This window comes from Desmodus rotundus, chromosome 7 (assembly GCF_022682495.2).
Source record: "Desmodus rotundus isolate HL8 chromosome 7, HLdesRot8A.1, whole genome shotgun sequence".
Lineage (NCBI taxonomy): Eukaryota > Metazoa > Chordata > Mammalia > Chiroptera > Phyllostomidae > Desmodus > Desmodus rotundus.
The window spans coordinates 74,789,839-74,803,884 of NC_071393.1; the positions used below are offsets into that span (position 1 = coordinate 74,789,839).

The window sequence follows — 14,046 nt, forward strand, 5'->3', positions numbered from 1 at the left end:
AACCCAGAGGGCCGGACTCAGAGTGGCGGAGAACGGGGCAGGCAGAGCAGCGGGTAGCACCCCACAGCCCCACACTCACACACAGATAAACCAGGACTATCGGCGGGGAGCGAAGCAGACCACGCAACCCAGGGCTCCAGCGTGAGGAAATAAAGCCTCAGACCTCTGATTGAAAGCGCCCGTGGGGGTTGGGGCAGCAGCAGGAGAGACTCCCAGCCTCACAGGAGAGGTCGTTGGAGAGACCCACAGGGGCCTGGAGTGTGCACAAGCCCACCCACTCGGGAACCAGCACCAGAGGGGCCCAATTTGATTGTGGGTAGTGGAGGGAGTGACTGAAATCCGGTGGAGAGTGGAGCGGGTGCCATTGCTCCCTCTCGGCCCCTCCCCCACGTACAGCGTCCTGGTGCAGCAACCAGTGTTACCCCGCCCGGTGAACACCTAAGGCTCTGCCCATTTAAGTAACAGAAGCACCAAGACAAAAAAGAAAAAAATGGCCCAAATGACAGAACACTTCAAAGCTCCAGAAAAAATACAACTAAGCGAGGAAGAGACAGCCAACCTATCAGATGTATAGTTCAAAACACTGGTTATTAAGACGCTCACAGAATTGGTTGAATTTGTTCGAAAACTAGATGAAAAAATGAAGCCTATGCTAAGAGAAACAAAGGAAAATGTACAGGGAACCAATAGTGATATGAAGGAAACTGGTACTCAAATCAACGGTGTGGACCAGAAGGAAGAAAGAAACATCCAACCAGAAAAGAATGAAGAAACAAGAATTCGGAAAAATGAGGAGAGGCTTAGGAACCTCCAGGACATCTTGAAACGTTCCAACATCCGAATTATAGGGGTGCCAGAAGGAGAAGAGGAAGACCAAGAAATTGAAAACTTATTTGAACAAATAATGAAGGAGAACTTCCCCAATCTGGCAAAGGAAATAGACTTCCAGGAAGTCCAGGAAGCTCAGAGAGTCCCAAAGAAGCTGGACCCAAGGAGGAACACACCAAGGCACATCATAATTACATTACCCAAGATGAAACAGAAGGAGAGAATCTTAGAAGCAGCAAGAGAAAAGGACAGTTACCTACAAAGGGGTTCCCATAAGACTGTCAGCTGATTTCTCAAAAGAGACCTTACAGGCAAGAAGGGACTGGAAAGAAGTATTCCAAGTCATGAAAGGCAAGGGCCTACATCCAAGATTACTGTATCCAGCAAAGCTATCATTTAGAATGGAAGGGCAGATAAAGAGCTTCTCAGATAAGGTCAAGTTAAAGGAGTTCATCATCAACAAGCCATTATTATGTGAAATGTTAAAGGGAGTTACCTAAGAAAAAGAAGATACAAAATATGAACAGCAAAAATGACAGCAAACTGACAGTTATTAACAACCACACCTAAAACCAAAAGAAAACTAAGCAAACAACTAGAACAGAAACAGAATCACAGAAATGGAGATCACATGGAGGGTTATCAATAGGGGAGTGGGAGGGGGAGAGAGGGGGGAAAGGTACAGAGACTAAATAGCATAAATGATAGGTGGAAAATAGACAGGGGGAGGGTAAGAATAGTGTAGGAAATGTAGAAGCCAAAGAACTTGTAAGTATGACCCATGGACATGAACTATAGGGGGGGAATGTGGGAGGGAGGGGGTGGGCAGGATGGAGTTGAGTGAAGGGGCGGAAATGGGACAACTGTAATAGCATAATCAATAAATATATCAAAAAAAAAGGTCTTCCCTCAATCAAACTAATTATTCTTCAACTAAACATTTATCAAGGAACCTTTTTTAACTCTGGAACTCTTAAGTTGGTGCCTATTAAACCTAAATAAACTCATAAGGTTTTCTTTCCTTACCTTGTCAGACAATTCATTTTCTACATCTTTCTTGATTCTCCTCAGCATAAATGGCTTCAAAATCATGTGTAAGCGAGAGAGTTGATCTGAAATGCCAGGAGCATGCCCCCCATAAGTAATGCATTATATTGATTTAACACAAACAAAAGAAAAGTCAAAAACATCTCTCATTAAACTGTTTTAATACCTTCTGGCTTAATGATTTTCTGAAAGAAGACACAAAACAATATTCCCCCCCCCAAATAGGAAACCAAGGAATCTGAATTTTCCATAGCATCTTCCTATAGTCAACTGGGCAAATGCATTTTTCTCTCACTCAGACCAATAAGGACCACCTTATTTTTATTAGAATTCACGTTTAGAGTGTTTAAGGAACATTTTGACCCATGGTAGGTTTCTCATGTAGGTCTAATGCAAGCTGTGACTCTCAATGTTCCCCCAAATGCATTTTTTCAAGGTGTGTCAGCAGTTAACAACTTGTATGTGTAAGAAGTTACCTAAGAACTACTTTCTTTCTTTCTTTTTTTTTTAAGAGGAATATGTGTGATAACAAAGGATTTCTTTTATTTTTCTCTTTTTTTATTAAAGAGAGGGAGAGAAACATCAATGTGTGGTTACCCTTCACACATCCCCAACTGGGGATCTGGCCCACAACCCAGGCATGTGTCCTGACTGGAAATCGAACCAGCAACCCTTTGGTTTGCAGGCCCGTGCTCAATCCACTGAGCCACACCAGCCAGGGCTCGTTTCACAAATAAAATAAATGTGATAGCAATTTTTCAGGATCTATGTGAAAAATGTATAATTATGAGGACTCTGTAAGCCAAAATGTGGTACTTTATGACTCTGCTGTTCTGCCTTGATTAGCCAACAATACAGTAACATTACCTGAATTAGTCTTTTTTTTACTTTACACATAAACAAAGCACATAATTATTTTATAAGAGAAAAAAACAGTCCCCACCCTGATCCTTCTAACTATACCAGAAGAAAAATTCTCCATAGGGGAAAAAAACATACAATTATGTGGTTGCCTATATTGATATACAGAAGAAAGTTCATGAAAGTACTCACTCTCGTCAATGGCAGATTTGTTTTCGGCATGGCTCTCAATGTCCTTGGAAAACCATTCATTAAATTCCTCATGTGAATCAAATAATGTTGGCATAATGAAATGCAGCAAAGCCCAGAGCTGGAAACAAAAGAAAAGTGAAATAGCTGTAGGGCAACAAAATGATAGTATGTGAGGCTATGGTGAGGGTTTGGAGAGAGGGAAAGTTGCAGGTATGTGTGTATATCTGTGCCTTGGTGCATGTGTGTGTGTGAGTTAATGAGAGAGACTGAAACTGTGTCAGCACATGCATCATCAACCAACCCTAATTCTATAAGGTGCTACAGCAAACTGTAGTTATTTTTCAATTACCTTCAAACTGAAAGTCTGAAAGTACAAGTTTAGGTTTTGCGGTGGGATAGTTTTAAAGATCTCATATATATTAAAAAAATCCATTCCATAATTGCATACAATCTGAGGTACCATAACTTGCTAATAATAAACCTAGATCAGGGGCTCAGCAAATCATAATCTGTGGTGCCAAGTATGGTCTGCCATCTATTTTTTTTAAAAAGATTTTATTTATTTATTTTTACAGAGGGAAAGGGAGGGAGAAAGAGAGGAATTCAGAGAAACGTCAATGTGTGGTTGCCTCTTATGCGCCCCTACTGGGGATGTGACTGCAACTCAGGCATGTGCCCTGACTGGAAATTCGAACCAGTGACCCTTTGGTTTTCAGGCCGGCACTCAGTCCACTGAGCTGCACCAGCAAGGGCTGCCACATAATTATTTTATAAGAGAAATTTTTACAAAAAATGTTTTACTGGAACACAGCCAACTTATTCATTTACGTATCATCTACGGCTGCTTTCACATTACAACAGCAAGATTAAATAGTGACAGAGACTGTATGGCCTGTAAAGTCTGAAGTATTTACTATCTGGCTCTCTTCCTTTTTAAAATTCATTCATTCACTCACTCACTCACTCACTCACTCACTGTCTGGCTCTTTACAGAAAGTTTTCTGACCCCTGTTGTAGATGATCACTACAGAAAAAATCTTAGCTTCTCAGTGTTAAAGAGTGCTGCCTTTTCATTCTAGCATAAAAACATCTCTGCAATCAATGGGTAATATTCCTAATGTAGTCATAAATTTATCAGATAAATACAATGAAATAAAGTAATTTATTTGCTTTTTGCCAGAGAATAAGGAAAAACAGAAACCATGCCAAAAATCCCAGTTAGGGCAAGCTATGTTCAAATTCTCCCTTTTACATGGGGGTTATAATAATATGTACAGAGCATTAATACTCCAGGTTGGCATGGGTAAAGAATTCCTTTCTGTGCTGAAAGCACTCTATTTAATGCAGGCCTAAAAGTGAAACCTCTACTAGAGCTTACCTCTGCCATGGTGTTCTGAATGGGGGTCCCAGTTAGCAAAAGCCGATTCCGACACTGGAACTGCAAGAGAATCTTCCAACGAACACTGTCCAATAAGATGAATTACAAATTCCAAGTTAGCAGTAAATCTTTCTCCATACTACCAAGTACCCACAGTTCTAAAAATGCTTTCAAAAAAAAAATAACGAACACTTAGAATCAAGTATCCACCATGTACACAACCGGAAAATATTATTCAACAAAGCTGAGGACAAGAAATTTAAGAGAACCTGAGTCCTCTATATTGAAAATATGGTATTAGGGTTTAGGGAAAAAAAGCCCACAAACAGGCAGAATAGGATCTTTTCTGGCTTTGATAAATTCCTCTTCGTGTTGACACAAACCATTCCATGATAAGGCACTTATCTGTAATAGGAAGCTTTACAATTATTAATTTGTGTATTTCCAGTGAGTCTGGAGGGAGCAATGAAGAAAGGGGAAGCACATGAAAAGAAAATACAAAGAAAGTCTATGGTTACGGGCATGTCCTACTTGGAAAGAGTGCAATATGAAGTAATGCCCTTCAGATGATGGAAAGCTCCATGGAAAATGCTATTCCGCCTGATAACACGGACCTTTAAGAAAGTCCTATGCACTCACCAACAGTTAGTAAAAATGCTTCAAACCCAAGGTTTAATACTACTGAGTAACACTTTATATTCAAGCACTCATTTACTACTCATTTTGGGACCTGAAAGGTATTAAGAGTATTTTAAACATATAATTTCCAATAAAAGGATTCTTGGGGAATTCTAATAACCATCCAGGGACTAGGATAACTTACATAAAGCAGACAGAACCTACAATCCACATAATCTAACATTCTACTTCCCATTAAGACCTCCTGTCTAAAATAATCTCTCAAGGATAGGGCAGGTGCCCCCTCCTCCACAGAAATTTTCCCTGAAGAACAAAAATCTGTTAAAATGTCATAATTATTATTACTGAGTAAGGAAATAGAAGCTGAGAAAAATCCTTGTATTCTAAACACTAATATTTAAAAATGAAACTCGATCACCAACTTACACCATACACAAAAATAAATTCAAGGTGGATAATGGACTTAAATATAAGTCATAACACCATAAAAGTCCTAGAAGAAAACACTGGCAGGAAAATCTCAGACATTCCACACAGGAACAGCTTCACAGACATGTCCCCTAAAGCAAGGGACATAAAGGAAAAGAATAAACAAATGGGACCTCATCAAAATAAAAGGTTTCTGCATGGCTAAAGAAAACAGCATTGAAATGAAAAAAGAACCAACAGTATGGGAAAACATATTTGCCAATGATACCTCAGACAAGGGCCTGATCTCCAAATACATAAAGAACTCACACGACTCCACTCCAGGAAGACAAACAACCCAATTAAAAAATGGGCAAAGGACTTGAACAGACACTTCTCCAAGGAAGACATACAGAGGGCCCAGAGACATATGAAAAGATGCTCAGCATCACTAGCCATCAGAGAGATGCAAATTAAAACCACAATGAGGTACCATCTCACACCAGTCAGAGTGGCCAACATAAACAAATCCACAAACAAATGTTGGAGAGGATGCGGAGAAAAGGGAACCCTAGTGCACTGTTGATGGGAATGCAGACTGGTGCGGCCACTATGGAAAACAGTATGGAATTTCCTCAGAAAACTACAAATGGAACTGCCTTTTGACCGAGCAATTCCACTGCTTGGATTATACCCTAAGAGGCCTGAAACACCAATCCAAAAGAACCTATAAACCCCAATGTTCATAGCAGCACAATTTACAATAGCCAAATACTGGAAGCAACCTAAGTGCCCATCAGCAAATGAGTGGATCAAAAAACTATGGGACATCTGCACAATGGAATTCTACGCAGCAGAGAGAAAGAAGGAGCTTATACCCTTTGCAACAGCATGGGTGGAACTGGAGAGCATTATGCAAAGTGAAATATGCCAGGCGGTGAGGGACAAATACCATATGATCTCACCTTTAACTGGAACATAATCAACAAGAGAAAAAAGCAAACAAAATATAACCAGAGACATTGAAGTTAAGCACAATCTAACAATAGCCAGAGGTCAGTGGGGAGGGGACAATGGGGAGAAGGGTTTTCAGGAACTACTATAAAGGACACACGGACAAAACCAAGGGGGAGGGTGGAAGCAGGGGAAAGAGGTGGGTTTAGCTGGGGTGAGGTAGGGAGGTGGGGAGAAAATGCAGACAACTGTAATTGAACAACAATAAAATAACTTAAAAATGGAAAATAAATAAATAAAAATAAATAAACAAACACTAATATTTATGTTCCATGAAAAATGCAAAAGGGAGTTTCTGACTTCTGGTTGGATACATGCCTTATGGAAAGACCATGTATCCAACCAGAAGTCAAACACATGCCATGTTCTGAAACCTCTCTGATCTTTATTTTCACGTGTATGATATCACACAAGATACAGCTGACCCTTGAACAACATGGGTTTGAACTGCAGGGTCCAGGAACACATGGATTTTTTTCAATAAATATAGTAAATGTATTTTCTTTTCTTTATGATTTTTGTAATAACATTTCCTTTTCTCCAGTTTACTTTACTGTAAGGATACAGTATATAATACATATATAGCATACAAAATATGTGTTAATTCACTGTTTATGTTAACAGAAAGACTTCCAGTCAACAGAAGGTTATTAGTATTTAAGTGTTTGGAGAGGAAAAATTTATGTGTGGACTTCCAACTGCAGAGAGCTGGTCCTGGAGGTGGGGGTAGTTAGCATCCTTAACTACCACGTTCTTCAAGTGTCAACTATATATTATATACCTCAGTCCATGGGGTTTGGTTTCTACTACTCATATTACCTGGAACTACTCTTGAGCGCCTGAGCCTCGTCCAATACCATGTACTGCCACTTGACCCGCTGGAAATACTTTACATCCTGTACCACCAGCTGGTAGCTGGTGATAACCACGTGGAAGGGGGCATCCTGAGTGTAAAGGGTCTTCTGTAAATATAAGAGGGCAACAATGAAAATAGATACCTAACAATCCATAATACGATAAGGAGGAACAGACTATATTTTATAAGGCCAAGAAGTTTATGATGACAGCCTTAAAGGTGTGCTTCTCCCATGTGAGAGATGTACAATGAATTAAAACACGACTTTGTAAAGTAGTCACCTTAATCACAAATCATGTTAAAAACTAGTATTCAGCTTAATAAAGAAAAAAGTTTTTATTTAATTCTGGACTTCAAATCCAGATGATTGTCTATAACAGGAAAAACATTGTTAACATTGTAAAAAAATAGAAGTGCATTTGCCTAAGGCCAGAAATACTTAAGATTTTATACATGAGAAATCACTCAAGTCAACTGAAGAAATGATGATTGCATATGTATGTATGCGCACGTGTATATATGTATACAGGAAGCTGAAAGTTACCTGACTCCAGAACCTCCTTATGACTTTTCTATCATGAGGATTTCCCCAATATGGTAGCACCTGGAAAAAGGACCAATATAGAGATTATCTTGTACTGATAATCTTAAAAGTGTCATCACAAATGTATTGATTAGAATGATTTTAAAAGAACCTAAAACAAAATAAATACTGGAGTTCCTCTGAGGTCACTGCCAGATTAAGTGCTCAACGAGCACTCCTCCTGCTGACCAAATTAAAAACTCATATACAAAACATCTGTTTGAAGGTATCAGAGAGATAGGATTCTGAGGCAGTGGAGAATTAAAGAGCCAAGATCCAGAAAAGAAGCCCAGAGAGGAAATCCTGGTACTTGGTACATGTTCCCCCTTCCCAAAAACTCTAGTTGAGAGACTATGAAACTGAACAGAGTTTTTTTGTTTGTTTGTTTGTTTGAAAAAGATACAGGGCCCACAGAACAAAAACTGTAGTTCAAGGAGGACAGATTCTAATAAACACTAACCTCCCTGAACTTAAGTTAGAATCAAAGGATAGATACACACTAGTAATATAAAGGTAAACTATACAGACTTGTCTTAATAGACACAGCCCTCCCTCAGTTATTTGTAGGAAATTGGTTCCAGGACCCCTTGAAGATACCAAAACCTATGTATGGTGTTCAGTTCAAGTCCCTCATGTAAAATGGCACAGTATTTACATATAACCTCCATGTATCTTCCTTTATACCTGAAATCATCTCTAGATTATTTAAAATACCTAATATAAATACTAGGTAAATAGTTGTTATACTGTATTGTTAAGGGAATAATGAAAACAGTCTATGCATGTTCAGTAGAGACATGATTGTAGGTCTAACTACATAGTATATATCAGCAACAATGTAACTTTTCTCCCAAAGTATTTTTTTGATTCATGATTGCTTGAATCCCTGGATGAGAAACCCTTAGATATGCAGACAGAAAAATACATTTACTAAGTGTACTGAATTTCAGCTTCAAATCATCTCAGTATCTGACCATATTAAGGGGACTTTAGATTATTAGTGCCCCAGAAAAAAAATTTACTAGTGGCAAGAAGCCAAAATGAAACCTAAAACACAGAAATTCTCTCTGGAAGAAGAAAACATTATCTACAACCCACAATATCTCTAGAATTTTCCCCATACAATGTCTTGCATACAATTAAAAAAAAAAATCCCTGACATAAGGGAAGACCAGATCACTTAACTGAACACCAACATGAGAAACAGAAAGAAGAAACAACGTCACAAGAAATTAAGATATAAACATATCAGAAAAAGACTTTTAAAAGAATTCATTAACAGATAAGATGCAGCTAAAGAGAAAATTAGTGAACTAGATGACAAGTCAGGAGAAAATACCCAGACTAAAGCATGGAAAAACAAAAGAATGCAAAATTCAGCACTCTTTCTGTGATGCCCCTATGGGTGGCTTGCTTTCTTTGTATCCATATCAGGCTCAAAGTGTTTCTTGGATTAGTAGCTTGATATCTTTTGTTGTTTTCAGAAATCTCAGCCAGACGGAAGCACAAATATGCAGAAAGTAATGAAGATGGGTGCAAATAACATGTAATATGAATAAATCTAAATAAATAGGTATTAAAATGTCTTATGGGGTTTAAAATATAAAAATGCCATCTTAAAAAGTCAATGATACATGTATTCTCCTGAGTATCTACTGAAGAATAAAATGAATATATACAATATTTTTTGGACCATAAGATGCACCTAGATTTTAGAGGAAAATAGGAAGAAAAATTTTGAAGCAAAAAAATGTGGTAAAATATTTAATAACATCCTTTAAAGCAGAAATCCTGTAGTGAGCCAGGTAAGCTACATTCAGACTATAAAATGCACCCCCACCCCCCCAAATTGGGGGGGTGCATCTTATAGTCTAAAAAATATGGTAATTAGCAAGCTAAGTGGGAAAGAAAAAAAAAAAGTAATAAAATCTAACCAATGCAAAAGGACCCAAAAAAAGGAGAGAAAAAGTAAAGTTGAACGTGTAAAACAACTAGAGAGCAAATAGCAAGGCAGGAGATTTAAATTAAATGTATCAGTAATTACATGAAAAGTAAGCACAAATATTCCAAATAAAAGGCAAAGATGGAAAATGGTTAAAAGTAAAAAAAGAAAGAATACCATGTAAAAACTAACCAAAGAAAGTTAATCTACTTAATATCAGAGAATATACTGTATTTTTGGACTATAAGACGCACCCCCCTAATTTGGGAGGAAAATGGGGGTGCATCTTATAGTCCAAGTGTAGCTTACATTTACACTGGTGAGATAGTGTTATTTATGTTATTAAACATTTTACCACATTTTTTGCTTCAAATTTTTTTTTCCTATTTTCCTCCTCTAAAACCTAGGTGCGTCTTACGGTCCGAAAAATATGGTAGGTTTTAAGGCAAAAAGTCTTTTGTAAAAAGATTTTATTTATTTTTAGAGAGAGGGGATGGGAAGAGAGAGCGGCAGAGTCTTCAATAACTTAAATATAGCATGACTTAGCAATTTCACTCCTAAGTATATATCCCAAAGAACTGAAAAACACAGAGGTGTTCAAACAAAAACCTGTACATGAATGTTCGCAGCAGTGCTATTAACAGACAAAAGGTAAAAACAACCCAATTATAAATCAATACATGCATAAACAAAATACAGTATATCCAAATAATAAAAAATTATTCAGTCATAAAAGGGAATGAAGTACTGATATATCCTGTAACACTTATGTACCTTGAAAACATTACACAAAGTGAAAAGAAGCCAGACTTAAAAGTCCTTATATTTTATGAGTCCAGTTGTAAATATCCAGAATAAGTAAATCCTTAGAGACAAAAAGAAGATTTGTGGTAGACAGGGTCTGGAGGGAAAGGAGAATTAAGGTGTAACTGCTTAATTGGGAGAAGGTTTTTGTTTGAGGTGATGAAAAGATTTTGCAACCAGATTATCAGAGATCACTGCACCGCATTGTAAATGTACTTAATGCTACTTCATTGTACACTTTAAATTGGTACATGTGTGTATTTTATCACAAATTTTAAAAACTGGGACAAACAACTGGCAAGTGGAATTGGCCCAAAGGCCGTATTTTACTGACCTGTAGATTACAGTATCAAAAGGAAGCTCAACATGCAAATGAAAGCTCAGTTTCAGGTACAGGTGTAAAGTCAAAGAAGCAGTAATGACGACATTATAATAGTACTACATTGCCATCCATAGGTGAATGAAGGAAATACTGAAAACTAGTGGTTTGATAAAAATTTTAAGACTTAATTTCTAACATCCTGATGGTTCAGCATGTACTGAACAACACCACTACTACCAACAAAAGCAGAACAAATGATGGGGAGAGCTCCATTCCCATATGTTAAACAACTCTATAAAAAATATTCAACAAATTGCTTTAGTTGATCTCATCTTAGAGAGTTAAAACTGAGTCAGCCAATTTAAAAGCTATACCTCTAATGTGCTTTGTAGTTTCTAAATTTACAACTTAACCAGAAAGGTGGGGCCACACCCATAAAGGTTTCCCAAAGTAGAATATCCCAGATATGTCCTGATTCCTTACAAAGCATAAGAAAAATACCTGCTTCCCTTCTCCACCCTATGCTATGTACCCTTTAAATTGACCCATGATTATTACAGAGACTCAGAATCAGAGACATCATGTCAGTCTCTCGATACATAATCTCCACAAAATCCTCCTCACCATGCAACTTCATTAGCATTAAACCCTTAGGGACAGAACACACATTATTAACTCATTTCCCCTACTATACTTGCAAACAATATAATAAATCCTACCCATTCTCTTATATTCTGACAACTATCCATGATTACACCCATTTAAGTCTCTACCATGTCTTACCCACCTTGATGCAACATGCTTCCCTACTGTTCACGTCTTAACCTCAATCTCAATTCTTTTCCTCTGAACTAGTTAAAATCAAATTTCACATGATCTACCTTAGATATTACCTTATCTACTTTAGTCCTAATCTAGACAAAGGCTAAAGATCTAGCTTTGGAGCATCGAGAAAATCAGTAATTTATGGATGTACTGGGGGTGAGGGGAACGACAACAGTATTACATACGACAGGATATGTGCCTTGATGATGATTTGCCAAAAACCTATGTTAAACCAGCAACGTAGATATTTTCTATTATGGTGGTTTGACCAAGAGTGTCAATCAATTCACGTGGCCAGTGTAGCAAACCACACGAATTGGACTTTGGATTTCTCACTTATGATGCATAAAGATGTAATATGCTCTCTTATTGCTCCCATTGTAACTTTTACAGAAAATGTATGTGAGCTAAAATTAAAAATTATTATGAGCAATTAAATAAGAAGGTAGCAAAAGAGTCAAAATTTATTTTAAAGAGCAATAGAACTTTTTGTTGGATTAATTTTTACCTTGAATTTAGGAACAAATCTAGTAAACTCCTGATGCCAATTATTAAGTGTGGAAGCAGGTGAAATTATTAAGAAAGGTCCCCAAATGTTCTCTCTCTGAAACAGAAAAACTGGGTTAGCCAACTGAAGGAAAACTGCAGATATTAAATTCAAAATTATAATTAATGACAAGAGTAGTTTAAGAATAGGAAGTACACTGAAACAAGAGAAACAATGGGAAGTAAGTTGCTCATACACACCTTGAGGAAAAAATAGCAAGCAATTACTGCTACCCCACGCCCAACTCTTATAAATCTTAATTTATATCATTCACAAAGCACTTAGAACATACTGACTTGCATGTATTGCTTTCCCCTATATTAGATGATCATAACAATTTTACTATTATCTAATGGGTATAGAGCTTTTGCTTTTTTCAAAAGGCTTTTATACATATTTTCTCATTTAATTCTCACAAAATCCCTACAAGGAATTTTGCAGAAGTTTGCAGAAGTGAAAACCACCTCAGAAGAGCTAAAGTCAGGTCAAAGAAGTAACGTGAATTGCCAAGTTTACACTGCTAGTAAGTGTGGAGATGGCATGTGAACTCAGGTCCTCTGATCTAACCATACATTGTCTTTGTCACCACACTGGCAGTTCTCAACCGGGGCTGGAGGTGGTGGGGAGGTTTCCAAACCACACATGCTCAAAACTGTCCTAGTCTTGAAAAATCAGTGTTTCACTACATTATGTCACTCTGTAAAGGCCCTGAAGGCAAGAAGCAAGTCCCACTGTCTTGGTATGCTATAGAGCTTATAACAGTGCTTGATAATGGCTGATTCTCAATAGAAAATGAACCTAAAACCTAAGAGAGAGAAAAATGGAAAGATAGCATCTACCCACCTCAGCCAAATGGGCCAGAAGGGCAATGCTCTGTACCGTTTTACCAAGGCCCATTTCATCTGCAAGAATACCATTAATACCCTAGAAAAAAACATACACACACACACGGTTAACACCTCTCACATTCCACCAGACAGGGTTCAACCTGCTGTCTAAAAGAACTAACAAAAATGTTAAACTTGTTCAAACAAAAGTGACTAGAGATACCCAGCTTCAGCACTTTATCCGCTGCTATAATCATTCCTTTTGCCAACTCAATAGCTACAACTGTGAATCATGAAGCCAGTTTCATTGCTAATCTAATCTGAGCACAAAAGCAAACAATCAGGCTTAACCAAAACCACCTAAGACAAACTATATATATGATAAAAATGTTTCCAATAAAATCTCCAGGTTAAAAATATGGAGACATCTTTCTGACTCTTGTCAAAGGATGAAGCTTTTTAAAAGGAATGAAATATGAGTCACTATCTTGTGCTCATTTCACAATACACCAAACCAATGACTTTAGGACAACAGGTAACAAACAAAAGAGAATGTGTATAACAGTTCTAAAATTTACCTGTTCATAGAGATTTGCCAACCAATTCATGCCTTTCAGCTGATAACCTTTTAATTTGCCATTAAAAATTGTGGGCTGTGGAATATCCTCACCAGCCCGGATAGAAGGATTTGCCAGGCTGTAACTCTCCCCAAACCCACTGCCAGACTTGTTTGCTGCCCGCAGGGCAGCTGCTCGACTTTCTTTTGCATCTTCATCAAATGACCTTGTCTGGAAAAAAATAATATAATGTAAAATAATGTATCATATTATATATAAAGTATAATGCATTAAAAGGATATTAATATTTTAAAATCTATTTGACAATATGTTAAAAATATGCTTTTGATGGACAGACACTAAGCCTTATATATGATTACCAACATACTGCTTGCTTCACCAACAAGTTTATTTGA

At 37.5% G+C, this 14,046-nt stretch overlaps 1 protein-coding gene across 2 annotated transcripts in view; it reads right to left on the bottom strand.

Moving 5' to 3' along the window:
• Nucleotides 1–14,046, bottom strand: part of INO80 (INO80 complex ATPase subunit) — a 122,373-nt gene that overhangs the window by 67,954 nt on the left and 40,373 nt on the right. For both annotated transcript variants that reach the window (XM_053928986.1, XM_053928987.1), the window contains 8 exons: nucleotides 13,652–13,861; nucleotides 13,090–13,170; nucleotides 12,208–12,303; nucleotides 7,768–7,827; nucleotides 7,187–7,329; nucleotides 4,307–4,391; nucleotides 2,929–3,046; nucleotides 1,855–1,940 (listed from right to left, as the gene is read on the bottom strand). In XM_053928986.1, coding sequence (XP_053784961.1) covers nucleotides 1,855–1,940; nucleotides 2,929–3,046; nucleotides 4,307–4,391; nucleotides 7,187–7,329; nucleotides 7,768–7,827; nucleotides 12,208–12,303; nucleotides 13,090–13,170; nucleotides 13,652–13,861 — 879 coding nt within the window. The remainder of the gene's footprint in view (nucleotides 1–1,854; nucleotides 1,941–2,928; nucleotides 3,047–4,306; nucleotides 4,392–7,186; nucleotides 7,330–7,767; nucleotides 7,828–12,207; nucleotides 12,304–13,089; nucleotides 13,171–13,651; nucleotides 13,862–14,046) is intronic.